Below are 21,340 nucleotides of genomic sequence, written 5' to 3'. Positions count from 1 at the left end.
TGAAGAGACTACAGCCATGGACAGGGAATCATCATAAGAACAAAGCAAGTTTTGTTTTGTTTTTTTAAAAAAGTTAGATTTTATCTTAAGCTAAAATGAAAATCCGTCTTCGGGTTAGAGAAGCCTTTTCACCTATTTAAAATGTTTGTACTTTTTCTTCAATGAACACTTCAATGAGTCAAGTCGTGGCAGCAAAGTAATTCGTAGCATTTATGCTTTAGGAATTCTGCTTCCTACGCTGATTATTTTTTGTTTCTAAGTCATAATTATTCCATTAAATTTGACATCTTTACATCCCACTGTCATCTCTTTATTCTTATCTGTGTTCTTCTACTTTGCCGTCACAAGCATTTTATAACTGACATTTTCCTTGATTCACAATATTTTTTTTACTCCCACGCCATGCTGAGCTAAGCAAGGTTTTAGTGTGTCTTCCAAACCTGGGCTCAGGTTAGTGAGGAGCCTGGATTCTGGCAATGACAAGCTTAGCCAAACCTTGGCATGGCTTAGCTTAGCTTAGTACAAAGACATAGGGGTACAAAACTGGGGAGGAGCAAAATGCCTACAGCCTCCTCTCAAATGTTTGTGTGGTCCTGGTAAGGTATGGTTTGGCTTGCCATGACACGTGAACCAGACCTGTTCAATACAGTCTGCCTGACAAGTACCTTTTGAAAATAATTTACATACATAAAATATTTCATAGGTCCAATTCTTCACAAAGTTTCTATTAAAAACTCCCTAAAGTTAGGGGATAACTATATATGAAACAGGGGACACGGGTAGCTCTGTGGGTTAAACCATAGAGCCTAGGACTTGCCGATCAGAAAGTCGGTGGTTCAAATCCCCGCGACGGGGTGAGCTCCCATTGCTCAGTCCCTGCTCCTGCCAACCTAGCAGTTCGAAAGCACGTCAAAGTGCAAGTAGATAAATAGGTACCACTTTAGTGGGAAGGTAAACGGCGTTTCTGTGCACTTCTCTGGTTTGCCAGAAGCAGCTTAGTCATGCTGGCCACATGACCCGGAAGCTCCCTCGGCCAATAAAGTGAGATGAGCGCCGCAACCCCAGAGTCGGCGACAACTGGACCTAATGGTCAGGGGTCCCTTTACCTTTACCTTTATACATTAAACACAAATAATAGAGATCTAATGCCATTTTTTAAAAGGGTAAAATTGGAACGCAGAAGTGGCATAAGGGAGAACCAGTGTGTTGTGCTCCTACCTGCCACTGCTCCTATCCCCCTGCTGCACCAAAGAAGAAGCTAGGTTGTTTAGTCACAGCTGCTGTCACTCATCTGAACATGACAGCAGACTGCAGACATAGCTAGAAGAGGAAGCTGTAGCATTGGATTCAGAAACTGCTGATAAACTGGAGCCTTAGGGACAGTGGATGCTGCGTGAGAGGGGAGAAAAGAAATAGGAGAGTTTCAAAAAAGTAGAGAGAAGGAGTTGTGAGCTTAGACACTGTAGATTTGAGTCTAGAAAGAAGCGCACCAGTCCAACATAACAGATATGGAAGATCTGAGATAACTCAAGGATCAGGGTGAAGAAAGCCATTGGCTTCTGTACCTTTTCTATAATACTGAATAAGGAATATGTGGCCTTCCAAAGGTTGTTGGACTCCATCAACCCCAGCCAGCATCACCAGTGATCAGGGATGATATGAGTTGTCATTCAGCAACATCTTTGAAACTGCAGCTTCCCTACCCCTGCTCTGTAACAAATACCTTCTAGCAAGAAGTGAGTCAGAAGGGATATTAAACTACCTCTTGTCCCAGCAGGGCTTATAAAATGCTTCAACCGTTTCCTATCCTGCTGCTTCTCTGCTCCAGATCATTCCTCCTGAGCTGCTTTTCCTCCCGCAGGTTTCAAAAAGTGGGAAGAAGTAGTTGGAGAGAGTGATTTGGAGTACAGAAATGGCAGGTAAGAAACGCACTGCCAAATTCTGGCCTCCCAAAGCTCTTTCTGTCTTGGTAGTGACAAACTGTGTACACATGTTTGCATATAGCTAGGCCCAGTTATTTGTGGTTTATGTACTGTATAAGGTGAAGGGCAAAGCTACATGTTCCATGAGGGGGTTGGGGCTTTCCCCATCTCTCAGCACACTGAGAGAGGACATTGTATATCCTTTCCTCTGCAGGTGTAAAAACTGATTAGGGTGGTGGAGGACTTTTAGTTGAAAATAGATATGGTTAAGGAGGCATTCTCACCCTGTACTTGCTTAAAATTGCAATGGCTGAAGTATATGTATTTTTTAAATCTGAAAACAAAGAATGATGGAAATTGCACACTCCTAAAAATCAGTATAATGCATACCACTTTTCTTCCATGATTCCCCGCCCCCCCCCCAATTAAAATCATACATGTTAACATTATGAAAAATAATACAAAATTATTCCAGGGCTATGTTAATTGGCAATTACTTTATTTGTATAGGAAAAATCAAGTATAGTTTAATTTGTAGTGTTGTATCTTAATTTAGCTCACCCAAGGTATTCCTGGGTATTATAAAATCTAGCCATCCTGTAATGTTATTTCCATACTTATTATCACTCTGCTTCTCCATAACAGAATTTATATTAGATGTTCCTTAACTTCTGGTGTGGTTGCTAATTAGAGAAATCTTCTCCACAGCAAGCTTTTAATTTATTGAATAAAACTGGTCAACCATGTCTCTTCTTACCCTACAGCTGTGTCATGATTTCTCTTTATCTTGGATATTTTTGACAATTCATTGCCTCCAATGTGAAATAATATAGCTTTTTCTATATTATTTATCTCATTTTTATGACATGATTAAAAATTCTCCTTTTTGCAGTTTGCTTTCAGGGTCATGTTGGATTTAGAACACAGCTGAATGCCTTACTTCCATTTCTTGATTTTAATATTTATTACTAGCTTTAAGCAGGGTTGTATTCTTCTTTCTCCTGATTCAGAAAATCACTTAGGGGTGAACATAAATTCAATTGGAGTTGAACTCATGATTAAAATTATCTAACTCAATTACATATCCCTAAGCACATAATTTTAGTCACTCTTCTAAAGCATGGATGGCTTTTTGTTTCATTTTTTGTTTTGCAGAGTAGTACTGCCTGTAAAAGGCTAATTAATGGCAGCAACATTGTCATTGACACTCCATTAAAAATGTGGATGTTTATTTGACAAGCTGAGCCAGAAAGACTGCTCACTTTATGGCTTGAATGATTTACTGCCTGATAAGTTGTTCAGCCTCTCAGGTCATTTACTTGGTATTTTCAGATTTAACAGAGACGTTATTTTCAGTTTAATTTGAGACCTGGCCTTTATCTAGGAGGAAGCTCCCTGATTATCAGGCTGTAAGTGCAGTAGGGCTATAGCTAAATAACCACTGTAGCACTTCTGAATACTAACTGATTAGGTTAGATGTCACCTATGTTAGGTGTGATTTTAAGGTCTCAAAACTTTTGATCCTTGTTTGCGTTAAGGTTCTTATTACCTAATTCTGATTATAAATTCTAGTCCTTATTTTGACACAATGCCAGCTAAGCACAGATGAATGAGCAATTGTACAGGTTCCAGGAGAAGTGGTCACACTTGCTTTGCTCCTCCCTGGTTGTTCTGAACTGAGTTAAGCCATGGCTTGGGTTAGTATGTCATCCAAACCAGGGCTCATGGTTTAACTCTCCCAGACAATCCACAAGCTGTAAACTGTAGGACAAACCATGGTTGCAGCTTGCGGTTTGCTTGGACAGAACTAAACTATGAGCTGTGGTTCATATGGCACACTAAGCCAATCCATGGCTTAGCTCAGTGAAGCACAGCAGCAGAATGACCAGAAGAGGAGCAAAGTGGTCACAATCTCTTATCCAGCAGCCCAAATGGTTGCCTGTTCACACTAAGTCATGGTTTGGCTTAGCGTTTTGCATGAACCAGGCCCTAGTTTGCATAAATGTATAACACAATGGAAAGGACGCGGGTGGCGCTGTAAGTTAAACCACAGAGCCTAGGACTTGCCGATCAGAAGGTCAGCGGTTCGAATCCCCGTGACGGGGTGAGCTCCTGTTGCTCGGTCCCTGCTCCTGCCAACCTAGCAATTCGAAAGCACGTCAAAGTGCAAGTAGATAAATAGGTATTGCTCCAGCGGGAAGGTAAACGGCGTTTCTGTGCGCTGTTCTGGTTCTCCAGAAGCGGCTTAGTCATGCTGGCCACATGACCCAGAAACTGTACACCGGCTCCCTTGGCCAATAAAGCAAGATGAGCACCGCAACCCCAGAGTCGGCCACGACTGGACCTAATGGTCAGGGGCCCCTTTACCTTTACCTTTATAACACAATGGAATCCAAACTACATTTCTAAGATGAGGAAATGTGTTTTTCAGGTAATAATAGCATTATTTAGAGCCAGGGTTTCTCAGACGTTCTACTAAGCCAGGCTTTGCAGGCAGAGAGCCCCTGGTTCAATCCCCAGCAGGTATTTGAAACGGAGGGTGTTTCTCGTGGGATCTGTGTTGTTTACTCATGCAAGGCCTTTTTTGACAACACTGCTGTCAAAATGCTATTCTGTATTCACCCTGCCCCATTTCATTAGGATAATTTATCTTCCCATAGAAAATCTGAGAAGTTAAATCAAGTTGTTGCCAAGTTGTTGCCAACAACATTTGAAGGATGCATTTGCAGTATGAAGAATAGGCCACTGTGAGAACAGGATGCTGAACTGGATGAGCCATTGGCCTGATCCAGCACTCTTCTTATGTTCCTATGAAGCCCCTGTCTGGAAGTGCCCTGAATCTCTGAAGAGAACTGCTGCCAGTCAGTGCAGACCAGGGTCTGGTAGGAGGTAGTTAGGTAGATCTCTGGTTTGCAGTAGCTCAGCAAAAGTTTCTGACACCCAGTTATTTTTATAGTAACAACAACAAAAAGGCTCCCTCTTCCTCCAGACTAAGACTTCTGAAAAGAAGCAAGCTTGGGGGGAAACCAGGACTGGATTTTTCTGTGACTTGACTGTGATCTTATTTTCAATACATAACACTAATTCCTGGTTCAGAGGCACACTATTCCTTAATTCTGAGGATGTGTCTGCCCCTGTCCTCAGGCTAATATTTTGACTGGCTCTGATTGTTGGCCCTTTGGGGTTTTAGTGAAAAACAAAGTAGCTCTCATAAGCCTAAAGTCTCCCACACCTGGTGGCTGAGCTAGAACACTACATTACTGAGCTTGATGGACCAGTGGTCCCAATCAGTATATGACAGCTTCCTGGTTTCTAACGATCAGAGGGGAATATTATTTAGACTGCAGATGGGACTCACATGCATATAGAAACATTCCCTGCACATACAAAATAAATGTGTCAGGGGAGAGGCTAGACTAGAACTTTTCTCCCAGGCATTAAGTTGTCTTTGAAGGAGAAAATATTTTATATGTAGGACTATTCAATCATATGAGTCCATAACTGCAGTCTTTGTTCAGGACAGACACAGCTTTATCACAATGAGAAATAAAGCCTATTAATCTGATCACTTTTTATCCAAGTGAGGACTTTAGGATTTTTATAGTTTAAAAACTGACACTGTCCCTTTCCTTTGATACCAATAGGCCAATGAAGTTACATATAGTATACTGGGTGGAAAAGTAGCTTCTGCCGCATAATTGTTCTGAACATGCTGTTACCATTCACATTGTTTGACTAATCAATGAAAGAAATGCTTCTCTGACTAGGAGATGGGGCTTGTGTTAAAACCTCTATTAAGAAATCTTCAGAGGTCTGTTCATTTGATGAGTCATAACTCAGATTAAAATTTATTTCCATAGCAACTAAAAATCATTCGTTCTTTCCCTAGAAACCACCAGAGCACATCAGTGCATTAATATATGCATTCCCAGTTTTTCTTGAAGATGGAGAAATACACTTATGAGGAGTACAGTTCTGGTCACCACACCTCAAAAAGGCTAGTGTAGTACTGGAAAAAGTTCAGAAAAGGGCTACCGAAACGATCAAGGGGGTGGAGCAACTTCCTTATGAGGAAAGGTTAAAACATTTGGGGCTTTGCAGTTTAGAGAAAAGACAAGGAAGATGGAGGTGTGTACAATTGAGCATGGTGTGGAGATGCCAGCACTGCCGCAAGGTGCTGATGTTAGGGTGAGGGCAGTGTCAGTGCTGCCGGCAAGTTCACATCTTCCTGGAGCAGCAGGGAGTGGGGGGATTTCCTGGTAGCAGCACCAAATGGAGTGGATTTTGTGGTCTGTGCATGTGCACTGGTTGGCACCAGCCTGTTAAGGACATACATATGTCAGCTGGTATACATGCACCAAACATGCCCAGAGCTCTACTCAGCATCACAGTTCACCCCACTAAACAAAGCATAGCAAGAACAAAAACCAACTTAAATGAATTTCTCAATGCAGCTTTCCACAGAAGCATGATATTTGTTACTTAAAACCCAAGAGAAAAGAGTGGTATATAAGTATGATTTCGTTCCCTGGCCTTGAACTTAGCCACTGCTTTACTGTGGGTAACGTTCCTGGTTCAGACCTCTACCTGGGTGGCAGAAGCTGTTCTCTGACTCCTTCTAATCCTACCTAAGGTATGTCAAAGTGTTCCATTGAATAGGTTTCTGCCCCAAAACAGTGGTGTTTGCTTTGAAAGTATCCTCTGATAACTGGCACGGGAATATTGTCCTGTTGATGCACTATTATATTGTGCAAAAGATAGCTAGGGAATTTGCATACGGCACAGTGAGATGATGTTGACAGTTGTGAGTTGAGAAGCTGCTGTGTTCACACTCTGAGTGCATTTCTTTGGGAATGGAGCCATAGTGAATTTGGCATTTTCCCAGTTTTGGGTACCATCTAGTCTACCAGAGTTAGATCAGTATGGGGATTTATGTATACATGTGGGCTTCCATCCTGTTTAAGGAAGCTTCTTGTTCACACATGTGCATGTCTTGTGTGTGGCACCATTCAAAGAAAATAAAGATGTTGAACGTGATGAACTTCATGAATGGTCCACATAAAGTCACCTTTCCACCCACTTTCACATTCAGAGCTCATATTCTGTATTTCTATATTGCTAAATTTGATTTCTGAACCAAGGAGGAAGATTGTGCTGATTGGTTTACGGCTACTGATGGATGGGAGGGGAGGCTGCTCCCCAGTGCTTGATGTTACATTCAAAACGTTTCTGGAAAAGTATGGAGCTATGGGTAGCTGATATGGCAAACAGATATACTTGCCTGGTATAATTATAATACAGTAACACTCAACTATAATATCAGAATAAAGCAAGTCTTTCAGTAATAAGAAATTGCATCTTCGGGCAATAATTTGGTGCAAACCCTAAAATGGTTCTGTGAAGGATTTGAAGCTTAAACATTTTGGCTGAGAAAGGGCCCGTGTTTTGTTTCACTCCTCCTGCCTAAACAGTATGTTTCTTGATATGTGGAATCTTGTTTAGTAGTAGATTGTACAAATGAAAATATATAATCAGTGGATCAGCGCTTAAGTTTTTTTTTAATTAAAAAAATCAACATTAAATTCTGGAATAAAAATATAACAACATGTACTGTATAATTCTCAGATTTTATTGTGTAGCAGAAAAGTGTCTTTACAGTTTGACAAACTGTGTGTAAACAAAATGCTATAATAATGCCAGCGAACCAATACTTTCAGTAAGATTTACAGAGAAAGACAAGTACAATCAGGTACTAACAATAGCATGAAACTGAAAGTTTTCCTTTTCTCCTGCTAATCAAAGCTAACTACCTTCTGTGTGAATTAGGCTCAACTCATATACCTGGGAGTAAGTCCCCCTGAACACAGTGGAGCTTACTGTATTTACACGAATCTAATGTGCCATCAAATCTAATGCGCACCTCTATTTTCAAATCCTTTAAACCAAAAAAGTATTTGCTGGTGACATCAAATCTAATTTGTACCCTGATTTTCACGACGTAATTTGGCCAAAAAAAGGTGTATATTACATTCGATTAAATACAGTCCTTCTGAGTAGACATGTATAGGAGCTCTGTTAGTTGCTTTGTCCCTGTAGCCTCCCTATGCTTTCCATCTGAAACCTTCCTTTTCTGTTTTTTCCCTTTTACTTTCTTTCTTTTTGTTTTGTTTACTGCATTGTTTATCCATCCACCGGCTGACAGTGTCTTTACATCCAAAATGCAAAGCAGACAGATGGGCGCTTCAGGACAGAACATAACTAAGAGCACCAGCATCAGCGGGGAGATGTACACACTAGAGAAGAACGATGGCAGCCAATCTGACACAGCAGTGGGCACTGTGGGGACAGGTGGCAAAAAGCGGCGCTCCAGCATTGGTGCAAAGATGGTTGCAATCGTGGGCCTTTCGCGGAAAAGCAGAAGTACCTCCCAGCTCAGCCAAACCGGTAGGAACAAGATTCCCCCACCTCCCCCCATTGTGGTGTTGTTCCTCATGAGACATAAACTGCATTGTTATTATTAACTAAATTTCTAGGTGGAAAAGACTGAGCAAGTTTAAACTTATTATCTTTCAGTGTTTTGTCAAGCCATTTTATTTAACCAGAACCTCATTCAGACCAGACTACTGTGGATCGTATTTGTCTGCTCACTGGACCGCACTGAATGCAGTAATCTTTTTTTCCCTTTCAGGAAGCAACCTGACTTGCTGGGTTTATATTCTGGGAATTGTTACTAATGGTTCGTGAAAGACAGCTGAAATGCTGCCGGTGCATTTTCTTTGCCTCTCCCCTTGTCCCCTCCCTTAAATGCGTCTTATGACTATGTTCTGCGTTTCTTTTGCTGTGGGATAGTATTTATCATCTTCAAGGTTGTCCATTGTATTTTAGGCACACTAAATTACGACTCTACTTCTTGTTACTTTTTATTTCTTTTCAGCTTCAAAATGTACTTATAATTGCAGTAAATCACCGTAACTGGTTACAGGTTAAAGTTAGATCTGCTATTCAGCATTTATTTAGTGCCACCAGATTGTTAGGTGCTATATATAAATTCCAACTTCTGAGTGTTCTAGAGAAGAGGGGGAACATTTTTAAATACTTTTAGACAGAAGTGCAAAGCAGGCAACTGAAAGTACATATCTATATTTTATTTTACACCGTTTCCATTTTTTTGTTTAATATTTGGTTTAGACTGTGTATAATTCTGCCCTCAGTCCTTCAGTTGAAGGGCGGATTTATAAGTACTTTTAACAAACAAACAAATCTATAATGAGGTATTCATCCTGCTTTTAGATATGCCCAGGTTATATTCCAGTCTAATCAGCATTTGGAGATTGAAAAAACAACATTGGTGTATAGCTAATACAGCGAGCCATATTACCTTACATTGAATTTATTGCACAAGCAAATCATGTTGCTTGTGAATGTGTATTTTTGTGTGTGTGTGTGTGTGTGTAATTTGTATTTCTGGACTCCACAGAAAAAGTTAGCATGTCTTCAAGAACACTAGAGTACTTAATAGTGCATGTCTCTGTGCTGCCTAGCATTAAGAGAGCCACCCGGGTTTTTAAGGCTATTTAGTTTTAAAGTATGGTGTGAAAGCAAGTGTTGTAGCATCATCTTTAGATAGATCAGGTAAATATGAGTCGTTTAAGATTAAATTAGCAGTGTAGTTGTAAGGAATATTTTAAACAGACAAGGTCTCTAGAGGGCAGTGTTACTTGGACTGTTAAATAAGTTCTGCTGAGTTTTTAAGATTAATTTTCAGCAATGCTAACTTGCTTCTACAGGTATCATACTGTCTAGCCATTTCTCCTAGTTATGTGAAGTCATATCAAAATACACAAGATGGAGTTAGATAGCAGTACATATCTGTAAAGGGTCATACTATAATTAATGCTGCCCTAAGATCTTCATGTCTCCCACATGTAGATTGCTAAACAGGTGGATGCTGTTTATAAAATGCTCATTTTATAAATAGTGCATGTTACAGTTGGGTAACATGAGGTTTTATATTGAATTTTCTTCCCTTATCAGATTATTGGGAAGATATTTATTTAGCGGGGGGGGGGGGGTACAAGCTGCCACTTGGATGAGAAGGGTCTTGTGTGGGTACTGCAATAAAATATAATAAAATAATAAAATAGGGGCACAAGCTATTTCAGTATTAAACTCTGTATTACACTCCAATGTGAACAAGCCTAAAGACTGTGACTCTTCAGCTCTTTGGTCAAGTTGACATGTAAAAAGGTAGTGGGATTCATACAGGCTATACAATTTTGCATCCCTCAATACAATGACAACTCTTCCTTTAAGATTTGCCTTTGAATCTCTGCAAACATAACTGATTACAGAAGAACACTGCAGTTTTTTCGCAGAATGGCCTTATGGGTTACAGTTCCCCACAATGTACCTTTCAAACATATATCCAAAAAGCTCATTTTGTTTTAAAGAAAATGGTGTGAGGTGTTTTTTACATGTTCCAAGTCAGTAGTTGGGCTGGTATGCACACAAAGTTGCAGAATATTAATTACTAGTTTACTGGGTAGAACTTCATTGTTAAGTTTTTTGTCAGCAAGGACATTTAATGAAAAGTAAAGGAATGGAGTGCCATATAGTGAATGACATGCACTTTGCGTAGTATTTAATATTTAATTATAACCAGGATTGGATTCAGTTGGATGACCAACATGATAAAGCATAATAAATATGATGTAAATTTTAATTTTGTATCATTATACCATCCCCAAATGTCTACGATTTTGGAGAAAATGTTGCCAGACAGTAAAATAAATAACATTTATGTTAAGCAGGCCATGCAATCAGCATCTTGTTTCCCTAATGCTCTAATGGTTAAAATAAATGTATAATGTTGTAGGGGAAAGCGCCTTAATGAAATCATTGGACTCTGGCAGATATGTTCCAGAAGTTAATTTTGTATAACTAGCATGCAGTAGCTGATGTCTTGACTAATATGTAGATGTATTTTTTCCTCCTATTTATCACTGTAAAGTTACGTTGCAGTTTTTTAAATAGTTCTTACAATATGTGTTATGTATATTACAATATACACAACATTAGAAGGGGATATAAATAATACGTAAATATTTTCCAATAATTGGTTGTTGTTTTTTGCACTTCCAAGTTGTGCAACTGACACTACCTCCTTGTTACCACAACTTATTCCAAGTTACTTGTACAACTGTTCCAAGTTATATAGCCTGCTGATTGGGCCAACTGGGACAGAATAAGCACAGTTCTTTACGCTCTCTAGCACATTTGCTCCAGGATCTTGAAAGCTTCTTTTACTATCTGCCCTTACTCTTTTCCCTTGGCACTTATTATATGGCATGTCAGTATAATGTCAACAAAGGCTGTGTTTTGAGGTAAATTGGCCCATAGTAACAAACAAGTGACCCTGTTCTGTAAATTCCAAAATCCAGGTTAGGAAAATACCTTTATTAGGCCAACAGAGATAGATAGATAGATAGATAGATAGATAGATAGATAGATAGATAGATAGAAGGATAAATGGATAAATTATAATTTGGAATGTTTTGAGTTTCCTGGAGCTGTTCATCAGGCTAGATGGTGAACAAAACACAGAGGTGGGGAGTAAAAAATGTAGAGGATAGTAATTCCTTGCATTTACGTCTGGTTGTAGTCTTAAGGCAGAATGTGAAAGGAACTAGCAGGTAGATGGATAAGGCTGTTTGGGGAGCATTGTAGGCTACACCAAGGCCTTCTGGGGGGGGGGGGGAAGCATAATTATGGCTGATTCCCAGTCTCTGCAATTACAAAAACTAGCTTTTACCCAGGCCTCTTTCTCTATCCTTAGATGAAACACATGTGTTTCTTGATAGGCAGAAAACAGGAATAAAGAAAAACTAGTCACTCTTTATATTAACAGAAATGGAAATTAATGTTGCTAGGTTTTTTTAAAAGTCAACAGAAGTCTGATAGAGTATCTTTACCTAGCAGTTGGAAGGGATAATAATAATAATAATCCTAATAATAGGATGTCCCCTAAGAGAATAAAGCGAGTAATAGGAAGTACATTTTTATTTATAAATATTACTGCTAACCAGTGCTATTACATACTGAGCTGAAAAGCAACAAAGGGTAAATGAACAATAATTACTCCAAAAGCATGTTATGCCACATTAGAGAAATACTCAAATTCTAAATATTTGCCTTGTGAAATACGTGCTTGTGACATCAGTACAACGCTCCTTCACCGTCAGTATAATCTAATGCTTTGAGATGTTTCCATAATGTACCTTTTCATACATACCAGCCAAAGTGTTCATACACGTAGCTGTGACAGAGCACAGGACTGCATACGCTAATTCAACTACTGCAACATCTCTTTTAAATATGACAGAAATGTTTTTCGGAAGTTGTGTGGGTTCCAAATAATGTCTCTGTGCCAGTCGAGCTATAATATTTCTATGCTTCTTGTTTACTATGTCAAAATGTATTATTACATTTATGTACTGCCTTTCTTCTGTGGAACTGAAGACAGAAGACATAGAGGTTTCAAGTGGTCTCCCATCCAGACACTGACCAGACCTGCTTGAATTCAGCAGAGTTGCTGCATCATTCGCCTTCAAGTCATGCCTTGACTGTATGTTACATCTGGAAAGCAGAGGGTTTTTTTCCAGTGTTGCTGACACACCTCATTATAGATTTGGTCGGGAAAATTGATCTGGTTGGCTGGCCTGATCCTAACCACCCCCAATTTTCATGGGCCACGTTAACAGGTGGGTGGGGGAGGAGAAGAGGAAGGAGAAGTCCCCATAGCTGTCAACTTACAGATTTGAAAATAAGGGACCAGCAGCCTCACCTGTTCCAGGCACTCCAGTCTTCCTGTCCTCCTGCAGTCTGGTCAAACTCATGCTGGTAGCTTCAAGAACACTGTCCAACCAACTTTGTAACCAGAGGGTCAACTGAATAGAATCTGAATCACATGCGCCACAAGGCCTATGCAGCCTCAACTTAAGATGGCTCCCCGGCCTGGCTTTGCACTGCAAAGTTTGCAGCAGCACGTGCAACAACATGGCGTCCAGCATTCAAAAAACCCCGCAGCTTGCATTAACTAGCCACACACAAGGCATGCAAGCTCCACCCCCCAGTTGTTCTTAGACTTCTTATTGGGTGAGCAACACAGCCAAGCAACACAGTTGGAGCCTCCCTCCTCTCTGGCCGGCAGGGAGGGAGGGAGAGGAGCTGCTTCCTTTGAAATTTAAGGGGCATCATTTAAGGGACATCCATCAATAAGGGACAGCAGCGGGACATGGCGCTGGAATAAGGGACTGTCCCTTCAAATAAGGGACACTTGACAGCTATGAGTCCCATTGCACTGAGTGGAAGTCCACTTTCACAGTGTTGTTGCTTATCTGCACTGGGTGACACCAGATGGTCACCACTAGCACAACAGACTTCTACCTATACAAATGAGATCTCCCCTTCATCTCCTCCCACCTACAGGCTCACACCCATCCCACCCTACATCTGTTTCTAAGGCCTCAGACTCCTTTGCAGCAAATTGGCAGGCTATGGCAGGGGGGCTGCAATGTGGGGGGTAGGAAAGTCTCATCAAGTTCTCTAGTATAAGATTGGATCTCACCTATTTTATATAGAAGCAGTAATGGAGAAGTACAGTAACACATTTATGTGCATTCTAGAGTTGTTAGATAGTGATGGTATCATTACTAGTACCCTTGATTAGGTTGCTGACAAAGCAACACTTGCAAATGTCGAAAGAATATGCACTTTCAAATGCTGCAGAATACGGAACCTATTTGGTCCCAAGATTGGACCTTTGTAGTCTGCCAAGTTATTTTTCCTCCAACATGGTGGCAAAGCCTTTATACAACATGCTCTTGCTTTTTACTGGCCTCAGATTACTTTAACTTCCACATCAAGTGAAATATACTGATGAATATTTGTGAATGCTCACACAAAACCAAGGAACAAAGAGTCAAAAAGTTAATGCAAGTCTTCCATTTTCTGAATGAAGCTCAAAGTGAACGTTCAGAATAGGAAGGTATGGATCTTTCAGATGCTGATTGTATTTAGAGAAATATGAGTTATGGTACTATTTTCAAGAATATATTATTTACTGCGATACAGAAGGGCATAATTCCAATAAATTAGGGGCAATGATTTGAAATACTATGGTATTTTCTATTTAAAATGATAAAATACATTTGAATATAATATTATAAAATATAGCCAAATAGCCAAATGTATTGTTGCTACTTAATTACATTACAGAGGTATTTATTTCCTGAACTTTCTGGATGTACTTTTTCTAATCCATTTTCTTCTTACACTGTTGATGGCTTCTATTTTCAACATTTATTGAGGTTCCGTCCCCTATTTTCCTAACTGGCAAAAACTGTCACATACTTAAGCATTTCATAGTGTAGCAGCTTGCAAATCTGTCTCTAAACATTTAGTATATTTGCAATTATTGTTGTAATAAAAGAAAGGCATTTATACCTTTAGGTGTAATAAATATGTACAATTTAAAGTGCTGAACTAAGTGATATTTCATGTTTCTAAAGTAAATTTAGGTTTAATGAATGAGTAAGGAAGTAAGTATTGCATATTGTTGGGCAGCAACAGGACTTGGTAGATCTGTCTGCTCCCCGAGCCACAGTGATAGTGAAAGCTCATGAGTGACATGCCCACCAGTGCTTTTGTACAGGAGAACCAGGAGCTTGCAAATTTATGAGATATTCAGCCACAAGATAAGGAGCAGATGGGTGGCTGGATAGTGGTTGGTACAGCAGACAGAAACCATATTTGAAATGAATAAAGACAACCAATAGAAGAAGTGAGCAGAGAGGAGAAAGGAGGAGACAAAGCAGGAGGAAGAATAAAGAGGAAGAAGACTAGCAAGAAGGAAAGGAGGCTTAGGAGAAGAAAGAGAGGAGGCACTGTGGCAGAAGTCCTGCAGTGAACTTCATAAGAGCGGTGTCCTCAGGATAAGATTGGTACTTTGGACCAAATTAAAGGGTGTTCTCTACCCTTGTGAGAACTATGGCAAAGCACAGGTAAAGGTAAAGGGACCCCTGACCATTAGGTCTAGTCGTGACCGACTCGGGTTGCAGCGCTCATCTCGCTTTATTGGCCGAGGGAGCCGGCGTACAGCTTCCAGGTCATGTGGCCAGCATGACTAAGCCGCTTCTGGCCAACTAGAGCAGCGCACGGAAACGCTGTTTACCTTCCTGCCAGAGTGGTACCTATTTATCTACTTGCACTTTGACGTGCTTTCAAACTGCTAGGTTGGCAGGAGCAGGGACCGAGCAACGGGAGCTCACCCCGTTGTGGGGATTCGAACCGCTGACCTTCTGATCGGCAAGTCCTAGGCTCTGTGGTTTAACCCACAGCGCCAACCACGTCCCTATGGCAAAGCACAGGAGGAGGTTAATGGGATCTAACAGGTAGTCGGTAGCTGAAAGGCCTGCCAAAGCAATATGTAGGCATTCTTGTAGATCCTAAGTTCCAAATTCCCCAGCCAGGCTAGGACTTCACAGCATCTCTCATGGCAGTGGGTAGAGGCAGATTCCAAGTACTTCCCCCCTAGCTTGGTTAGGAAACCCTCTTGAGTTAGAGATTCCAAAAAGTTTCATTGCTTGATGTGTATGCACCCTGATACTTATAAAACTTACAGTAAACAAGTGAGCATCGGTAAGCCAGTTTTTGCATTATTTGGGGGGCATGAAGGGGGCAGGTTATAAACTACTACTCCCTTCTGAGCCAATGGCACATGTTTCAATCCCACCCCCCAACACACACACACACACCTCTACCTGAATTTTAACCTTTGTTAATCAATGGCATTAAATTTCTGGAAATTTTACATCTCAGGAGAAAAATTGTGTAGTGTTTATTCGAGATTCCTGTTCAGTAACTGAAATAATTTATCTCATTAACATAGTACACTTTGTAAAGTTCTTTGATACTCAAGTGAAACTATTACGAAGCTTGACATTTTTGTTGATAGTAGTGCTTGTGCTTGAACAAAAAAATCTTTCTGGTTTGTGTATTTGGACAGGGAGTGTTTGCTTTCTTGATGTCAGTTGTATTTCTTTACTCCATCATATTCCTTCTGGCTGCTGGCACTGAAAAGAGAGATAAATATTCTTCCTTGTAAAGAAGTCTGTGTCCCTTGAAAGATTGATCTGATCTGGAATGTGTTCACCTCCTTCACATTGCCTCGAACATCCAGCTCCAACTCAAAGACTGCAGCTTAATTTTATTTAATATACTTTATTCTTAGGCCTCACCTTCCTGACAGCCCATGATGGGTTACAGCACAAAAGTAAAAATGCAGAGAAGACAATAAATCAAATTCACATTGTAACCCAACAGTCTACTAATATAATTAAATTCACCCCATATACTTTCAACAGCAGGAATTAAACTGCTTAAATAATATGCTTTGAGTTACGTCTGAAAAGGTGTTCATAGTTTGAGGGAAAGGAATTATGTAATTTTGCACCAGCAATAAATAGCATCTCTCTTTGGACATGTGATACGGATTTTGCGCACAGATGATTTCGTTAATATAGCATTCTCTTGGAGAAGGCTGTGCAGTACTTCCTTATGTAGTGAAATATAAAGTGGTAAAGGCTGTTCTAATATATGTAGTGCCCAAACTGTTTAGCACTTTTAATGTCAAAATCAGCCCTGGTAACCTGGAGATCCTCTGGCGCTATCTGCTCACTAAGATCCTTCAACAACAGAATGCAGAGTAAGCTCCTAATAAATTATCAGTGGCAGCCCCCACAGAGAGTATAGTGCAACAATATACCCTTAATCCTTGGAAGGGTGGTGGTCACACTGACTTGGACCAGAATGGTCATGGCCTTATCATCAGGTGGAATTCGCAAAAAGGAGTTCTGGCCACTTCAAGGCAAATCCAGCAGCTTTCCACAGCTAAGAATATAGGGGGTTAAAGGAGACTGATTGTTCCCTTTTGTGGATGTGCTTATCCTACCCAAGTCATAATATCTGTAAACTATAATCATTTTATCTTGGTTGGAATTCTGTATTAGTTAGATTATTTACATCTGATTCTGTATAATGGCTAGTTGTTGAAAATGCACTGTGACTATAAAACCTGAGGCAGGTGAGAAGTATACAGTCGTACCGTGGTTGCCGAACGCCTTGGAACTTGTATGTTTCGGCTCCCAAACAATTGAAAACTGGAAGTGAGTGTTCCATTTTTTGGACGATTTTTGTAAGCCAAACGCCTGGTGCAGCTTCTGTAAGCCAAACGCCTGGTGCAGCTTCTGCGGCTTCTGATTGGCTGCAGGATGCTCCTGCAGCCAATCAGAAGCTGCGCCTTGGTTTTCATAGTCTCATGTCCAGATACATGATCAAAAACCTTTGTTCTGTTGGTTATTGTAAAGGAATGCAGCATAAAAGTGGATGGAGTGAAGTCTTCAGCAATACTGAGATGATCCTTAGTTTGAAGTATTACATGAATGCTCCTATTTTCACTTGTCAAATGTTGTAGAGTATGGCACAGTTATTTCTAGAAAAGTTGCATGCTGTTTGTTACCCTTTTCTAGTTTTCCTTTGTTCCTATTTTTTCACCCTTCAATTAGGGCAAATGAGAGCAGCTGTCAAAGCACCATGGAGAGCTCCTATTGAGCAACTTTCATTGAGGGATGCAGGTGAACTATGGCCTTTTGAGCTGCTGTCCACCCTTCTCCTAATCTCCTCCTGCTATTGCACTGGCAAGGTGGTGTAAAAAACACTCAGGACTAGGGGAAAGTCCCTCTGATGTGCTGGGGGATTTGGACCCATGATTCCTACCTGATTCAGTGAACCCCTGATCACTCTCATCTGGCTCAGACCCAGAAACCTGTTTCAGCCCCTCAACTGATGGTGCTGCTGTATCTGACTCAAGTGTCCTGGTCACTTACTGGGCTCCAGGGTCAAGATTGCTTTGTTGCAAATAAAATGTAGCACATCTTATTATGGTTCATTTGACACCCCCCCCCCTTTGAGCCTGTGAGAATTTCTGGAATGATACGCATCTCTTAGCAAGTTGTTGTTCATCTTGCTTTAGTCCATGCCAGCAGCAGATACAGAACAGAACCTCCCTGGTAACCAGTTGCAGTGACTAAGCAGAGCTCTTCTGAGCACTGAGTGCATGAGAGGGAAGCTTAGATAATAAAATGATTACAATTAGGAGAAGCACATGTACTGCATAAGAAAAGAGGGTAATGTCCGCTGAAAAGAGAGTAATGTTATATGGATTAATACATTTAGTGGAAGAGGGGAGGGCATATTACATGTGACTATGCCCTTCCGTTTGATAAAAGTCATTTACAAAAGTAGTTTTGTAATCACATCATATGATTTGTTTGTTTATATCACAGAGTTAATTTTCTACCAGTTTCCTAAACATAAGAATACAGCTGAGGTACCAATTTTTAGTTTTTAACCAGTTTGTTTTGAATATCCACAGTGGGAGGATTGAGAAGTCTGCTCAGTTATTTTTGCAGGTTAATTTATTGGATCCTTGATCACCGTCCTTGTCTCTGCTAGATCTCTTGGCATCCTTTTATGCAGGAATAATTGTAAATGGCACTGTCATCATGCTCAAATATGGAATTTTAGTTTATGATTCTCCTCAGGAACTAGCAAACATTGTTAAGTTGAATCTTTAGCTGAATGATCGTCCAGAACCTTTATGTTCATGGACCCTTAAGCATTAAGAAACGTATCTCCAGAGAGCCCTAGAGACATTACAACACTCTTCACTGAAGAATGCCCTCAATATGTTTTGGATTACAATTCCAATTTTGGACTACAATTATAGTCCAAAATATCTGGCTGGCAGGCACCAGGTTGGCAAAGTTTGGGTTAGAGTCTACTGTTACCTTTTTGTAAAGATGGACAGAAAACTAGTTTGCTTGCCCTTTTTTTTTTTTTTTTGTGTGTGTGTGTGTGTGTGGCAAGAGTCTTAATTCTCTAGTTCTTACCACTATGTAGTATGCCTGAGATCTTCATTAGGTGGTGTGGTTGATGCCCTGTCACTAGAAGTTAATTATCCCATCATGGCTCTCTCCGGGTATACTGCATGGGAATGTTGAAATGTTTTCTTTACTAATCCTTTTTAGGGCAGATTAGCTCATAAAGATTGTTTTTGACAAACTGCAGGTTTGAAGAAGTGAAGTTGGAATGAAAGGAGCTGAGATAAAGAAAGCGTCTTATATGCATCCTCAGAGAGGTTTTATCCTAGCCCTATATATCTGGAATGAAAATGATGCAGCTTGCACCCTTCCTAGCAACAATCGAAAGAAAATCACCACTTAACAATTAATTGAATATAACTGCACAAGGCTGGTGTCAAAAGATATTAATTTCCATGTTTAAATAATGAATGAGAATACAGGCCACATTTTATACTAGGAAGCCAGCAGATATATTTTAACATTGGTAGGATACGGTTCATGTGATTGGTTTTCATTAATAAGCAAACTGCTGTATTTTATAGCAGTTGAAGTTTCTAAATAGACTTCAAAAGCAGCTTCATATATAGCATATTGTAGAAATCTAGTCGGGACGCGGGTGGCGCTATGGGTAAAAGCCTCAGTGCCTAGGGCTTGCCGATCGAAAGGTCGGCGGTTCGAATCCCCGCAGCGGGGTGCGCTCCCGTTGCTTGGTCCCAGCGCCTGCCAACCTAGCAGTTCGAAAGCACCCCCGGGTGCAAGTAGATAAATAGGGACCGCTTACTAGCGGGAAGGTAAATGGTGTTTCCGTGTGCGGCTCTGGCTCGCCAGAGTAGCGATGTCACGCTGGCCACGTGACCCGGAAGTGTCTCCGGACAGCGCTGGCCCCCGGCCTCTTGAGTGAGATGAGCGCACAACCCTAGAGTCTGTCAAGACTGGCCCGTACGGGCAGGGGTACCTTTACCTTTACCTTTAGAAATCTAGTCTAGGTGTTAATCATGGCATGGATAAATGCAACCAGGCTGTATGTTCAGGAGTGGCTGTTGCTTTGTCTGGCTGATATTTTGTTTGGTGACTGAAATATAAATATTGCTACAGGGATTACTCCTAAACAACTAGGGAGGGGGAGAAGAATCCATTTCTGGTCATAGGTACCAGCAGTGAAAACACTATTACTACAGTCCATACACTGGGTACCACCAGATGATAGCTGTGGCAAAACAAAGGACAGGTTGAATAATGCTGATGATGAACAACAGACATTGTGCAATGAATTTCTCACACTGAGAATGTGGCTGCAGGCAACAACTTGAAATAAAGGATTAGGCTACTGTGTTCGTTTAGTGTTTATCAGGCTAGCCCTGTCAACAGGATTCTTATTCCATATTCTTTCAAGAGTGTTGCAGAGTAGAAGCTCAGCAACACACACCCCTTACCGGCCGAACTAGTCTGCTTCACACCTAAGGCTTGGCTGTTGCTTCTCAGCTCAAAGTCTAATGTAAAGAAAACACTTTGAAGATGGAGATCTATAATTAAAGCACAGTCCCAACAAGAGAGGTACTGTGAATGGGTGGTTCATCTGCCTGGGAAGATGGTGTTCAGCTTATTCTGAACAAGGTTGCATTTCCCATAAAGGGTTCAGGCTCACAGTCTGTGGTACAGATTGAGCCAGCCTTGACCTTTGAGGTCCAAATGGGTTCCATACCGCATAGCACTTCCAAGTCTTCTGTAGCTGCTGTCATCCCTCCTGTTTTCCATGGCTCCAGACTTGATTGTGGCATAGGACTGTCCTTGGAGACACTTGCAAAACACCAGCTAGTCCAGAAAATAGCTTGTAGGTTACTAAACTGGGAATAGCCCTAGGGAACACATCATGTGAAGCTACTTCTCTGGCTGCTGATCTGTTTCTAAGTACAATTCAGAGTACTGGTGCTTATCTTCAAAGCTCTTTATGGTTTGAGTTCTGGGTACCTCAAGGGCCTTCTCTTTCCACAAATACCTGCCTGTTCGTTTAAGTCTTCATGAGAGGCCTTTTTCCTGGTGCCCCAATCTTCAGAATTCAGACAGATGGAAACTGTTTCAGAAGTCAGACAGATGGAAATGGATGCCTCTAATGCCTTTTTGGCTCCAGGCAGGGACCTTTTTGATTTTTCCTATGCCTTCTTTTAAAACACAAATTGAATTGGTTTTTGTTTGCTCTGCTGATGTTTCATTTTTCCTTTGCAGAATTTTAGTGTGAGCCATTTGGAGAACCTTGCGTATTGAAGGCGGGGTTCAAATCTTAGGATAAATGAAGTTGAAATTCAGAAATATGTGACACATACCACCTTCAGCTGTGAATAAAGCATTCTCAGTCCTACATTACAGAGGTGCCTAGAGATGAAAGGTCATGACTGAGGATAGTGTGGTGTAACTGCCTTCACTGTCTTCTTTCTCCCC

General features: G+C 40.7%; 1 protein-coding gene across 35 annotated transcripts in view; it reads left to right on the top strand.

Annotated features, from left to right (window-relative positions):
* The window catches only part of RIMS2 (regulating synaptic membrane exocytosis 2), a 337,394-nt gene that overhangs the window by 290,721 nt on the left and 25,333 nt on the right, over positions 1-21,340 (top strand). For 17 of the 35 annotated variants that reach the window (XM_077932773.1, XM_077932778.1, XM_077932775.1 and 14 more), the window contains one exon: positions 8,125-8,366. The exons of 13 other annotated variants lie outside the window; for them this stretch is intronic. In XM_077932773.1, coding sequence (XP_077788899.1) covers positions 8,125-8,366 — 242 coding nt within the window. The remainder of the gene's footprint in view (positions 1-8,124; positions 8,367-21,340) is intronic. 5 more of the 35 variants (XM_077932774.1, XM_077932777.1, XM_077932780.1 and 2 more) reach the window with 2 other exon arrangements.

The sequence above is a fragment of the Podarcis muralis genome, chromosome 8, assembly GCF_964188315.1.
Source record: "Podarcis muralis chromosome 8, rPodMur119.hap1.1, whole genome shotgun sequence".
NCBI classification, from domain to species: domain Eukaryota; kingdom Metazoa; phylum Chordata; class Lepidosauria; order Squamata; family Lacertidae; genus Podarcis; species Podarcis muralis.
Note: the sequence above shows the minus strand (reverse complement) of the source record. Positions and strands in the feature narration are given on the sequence as shown.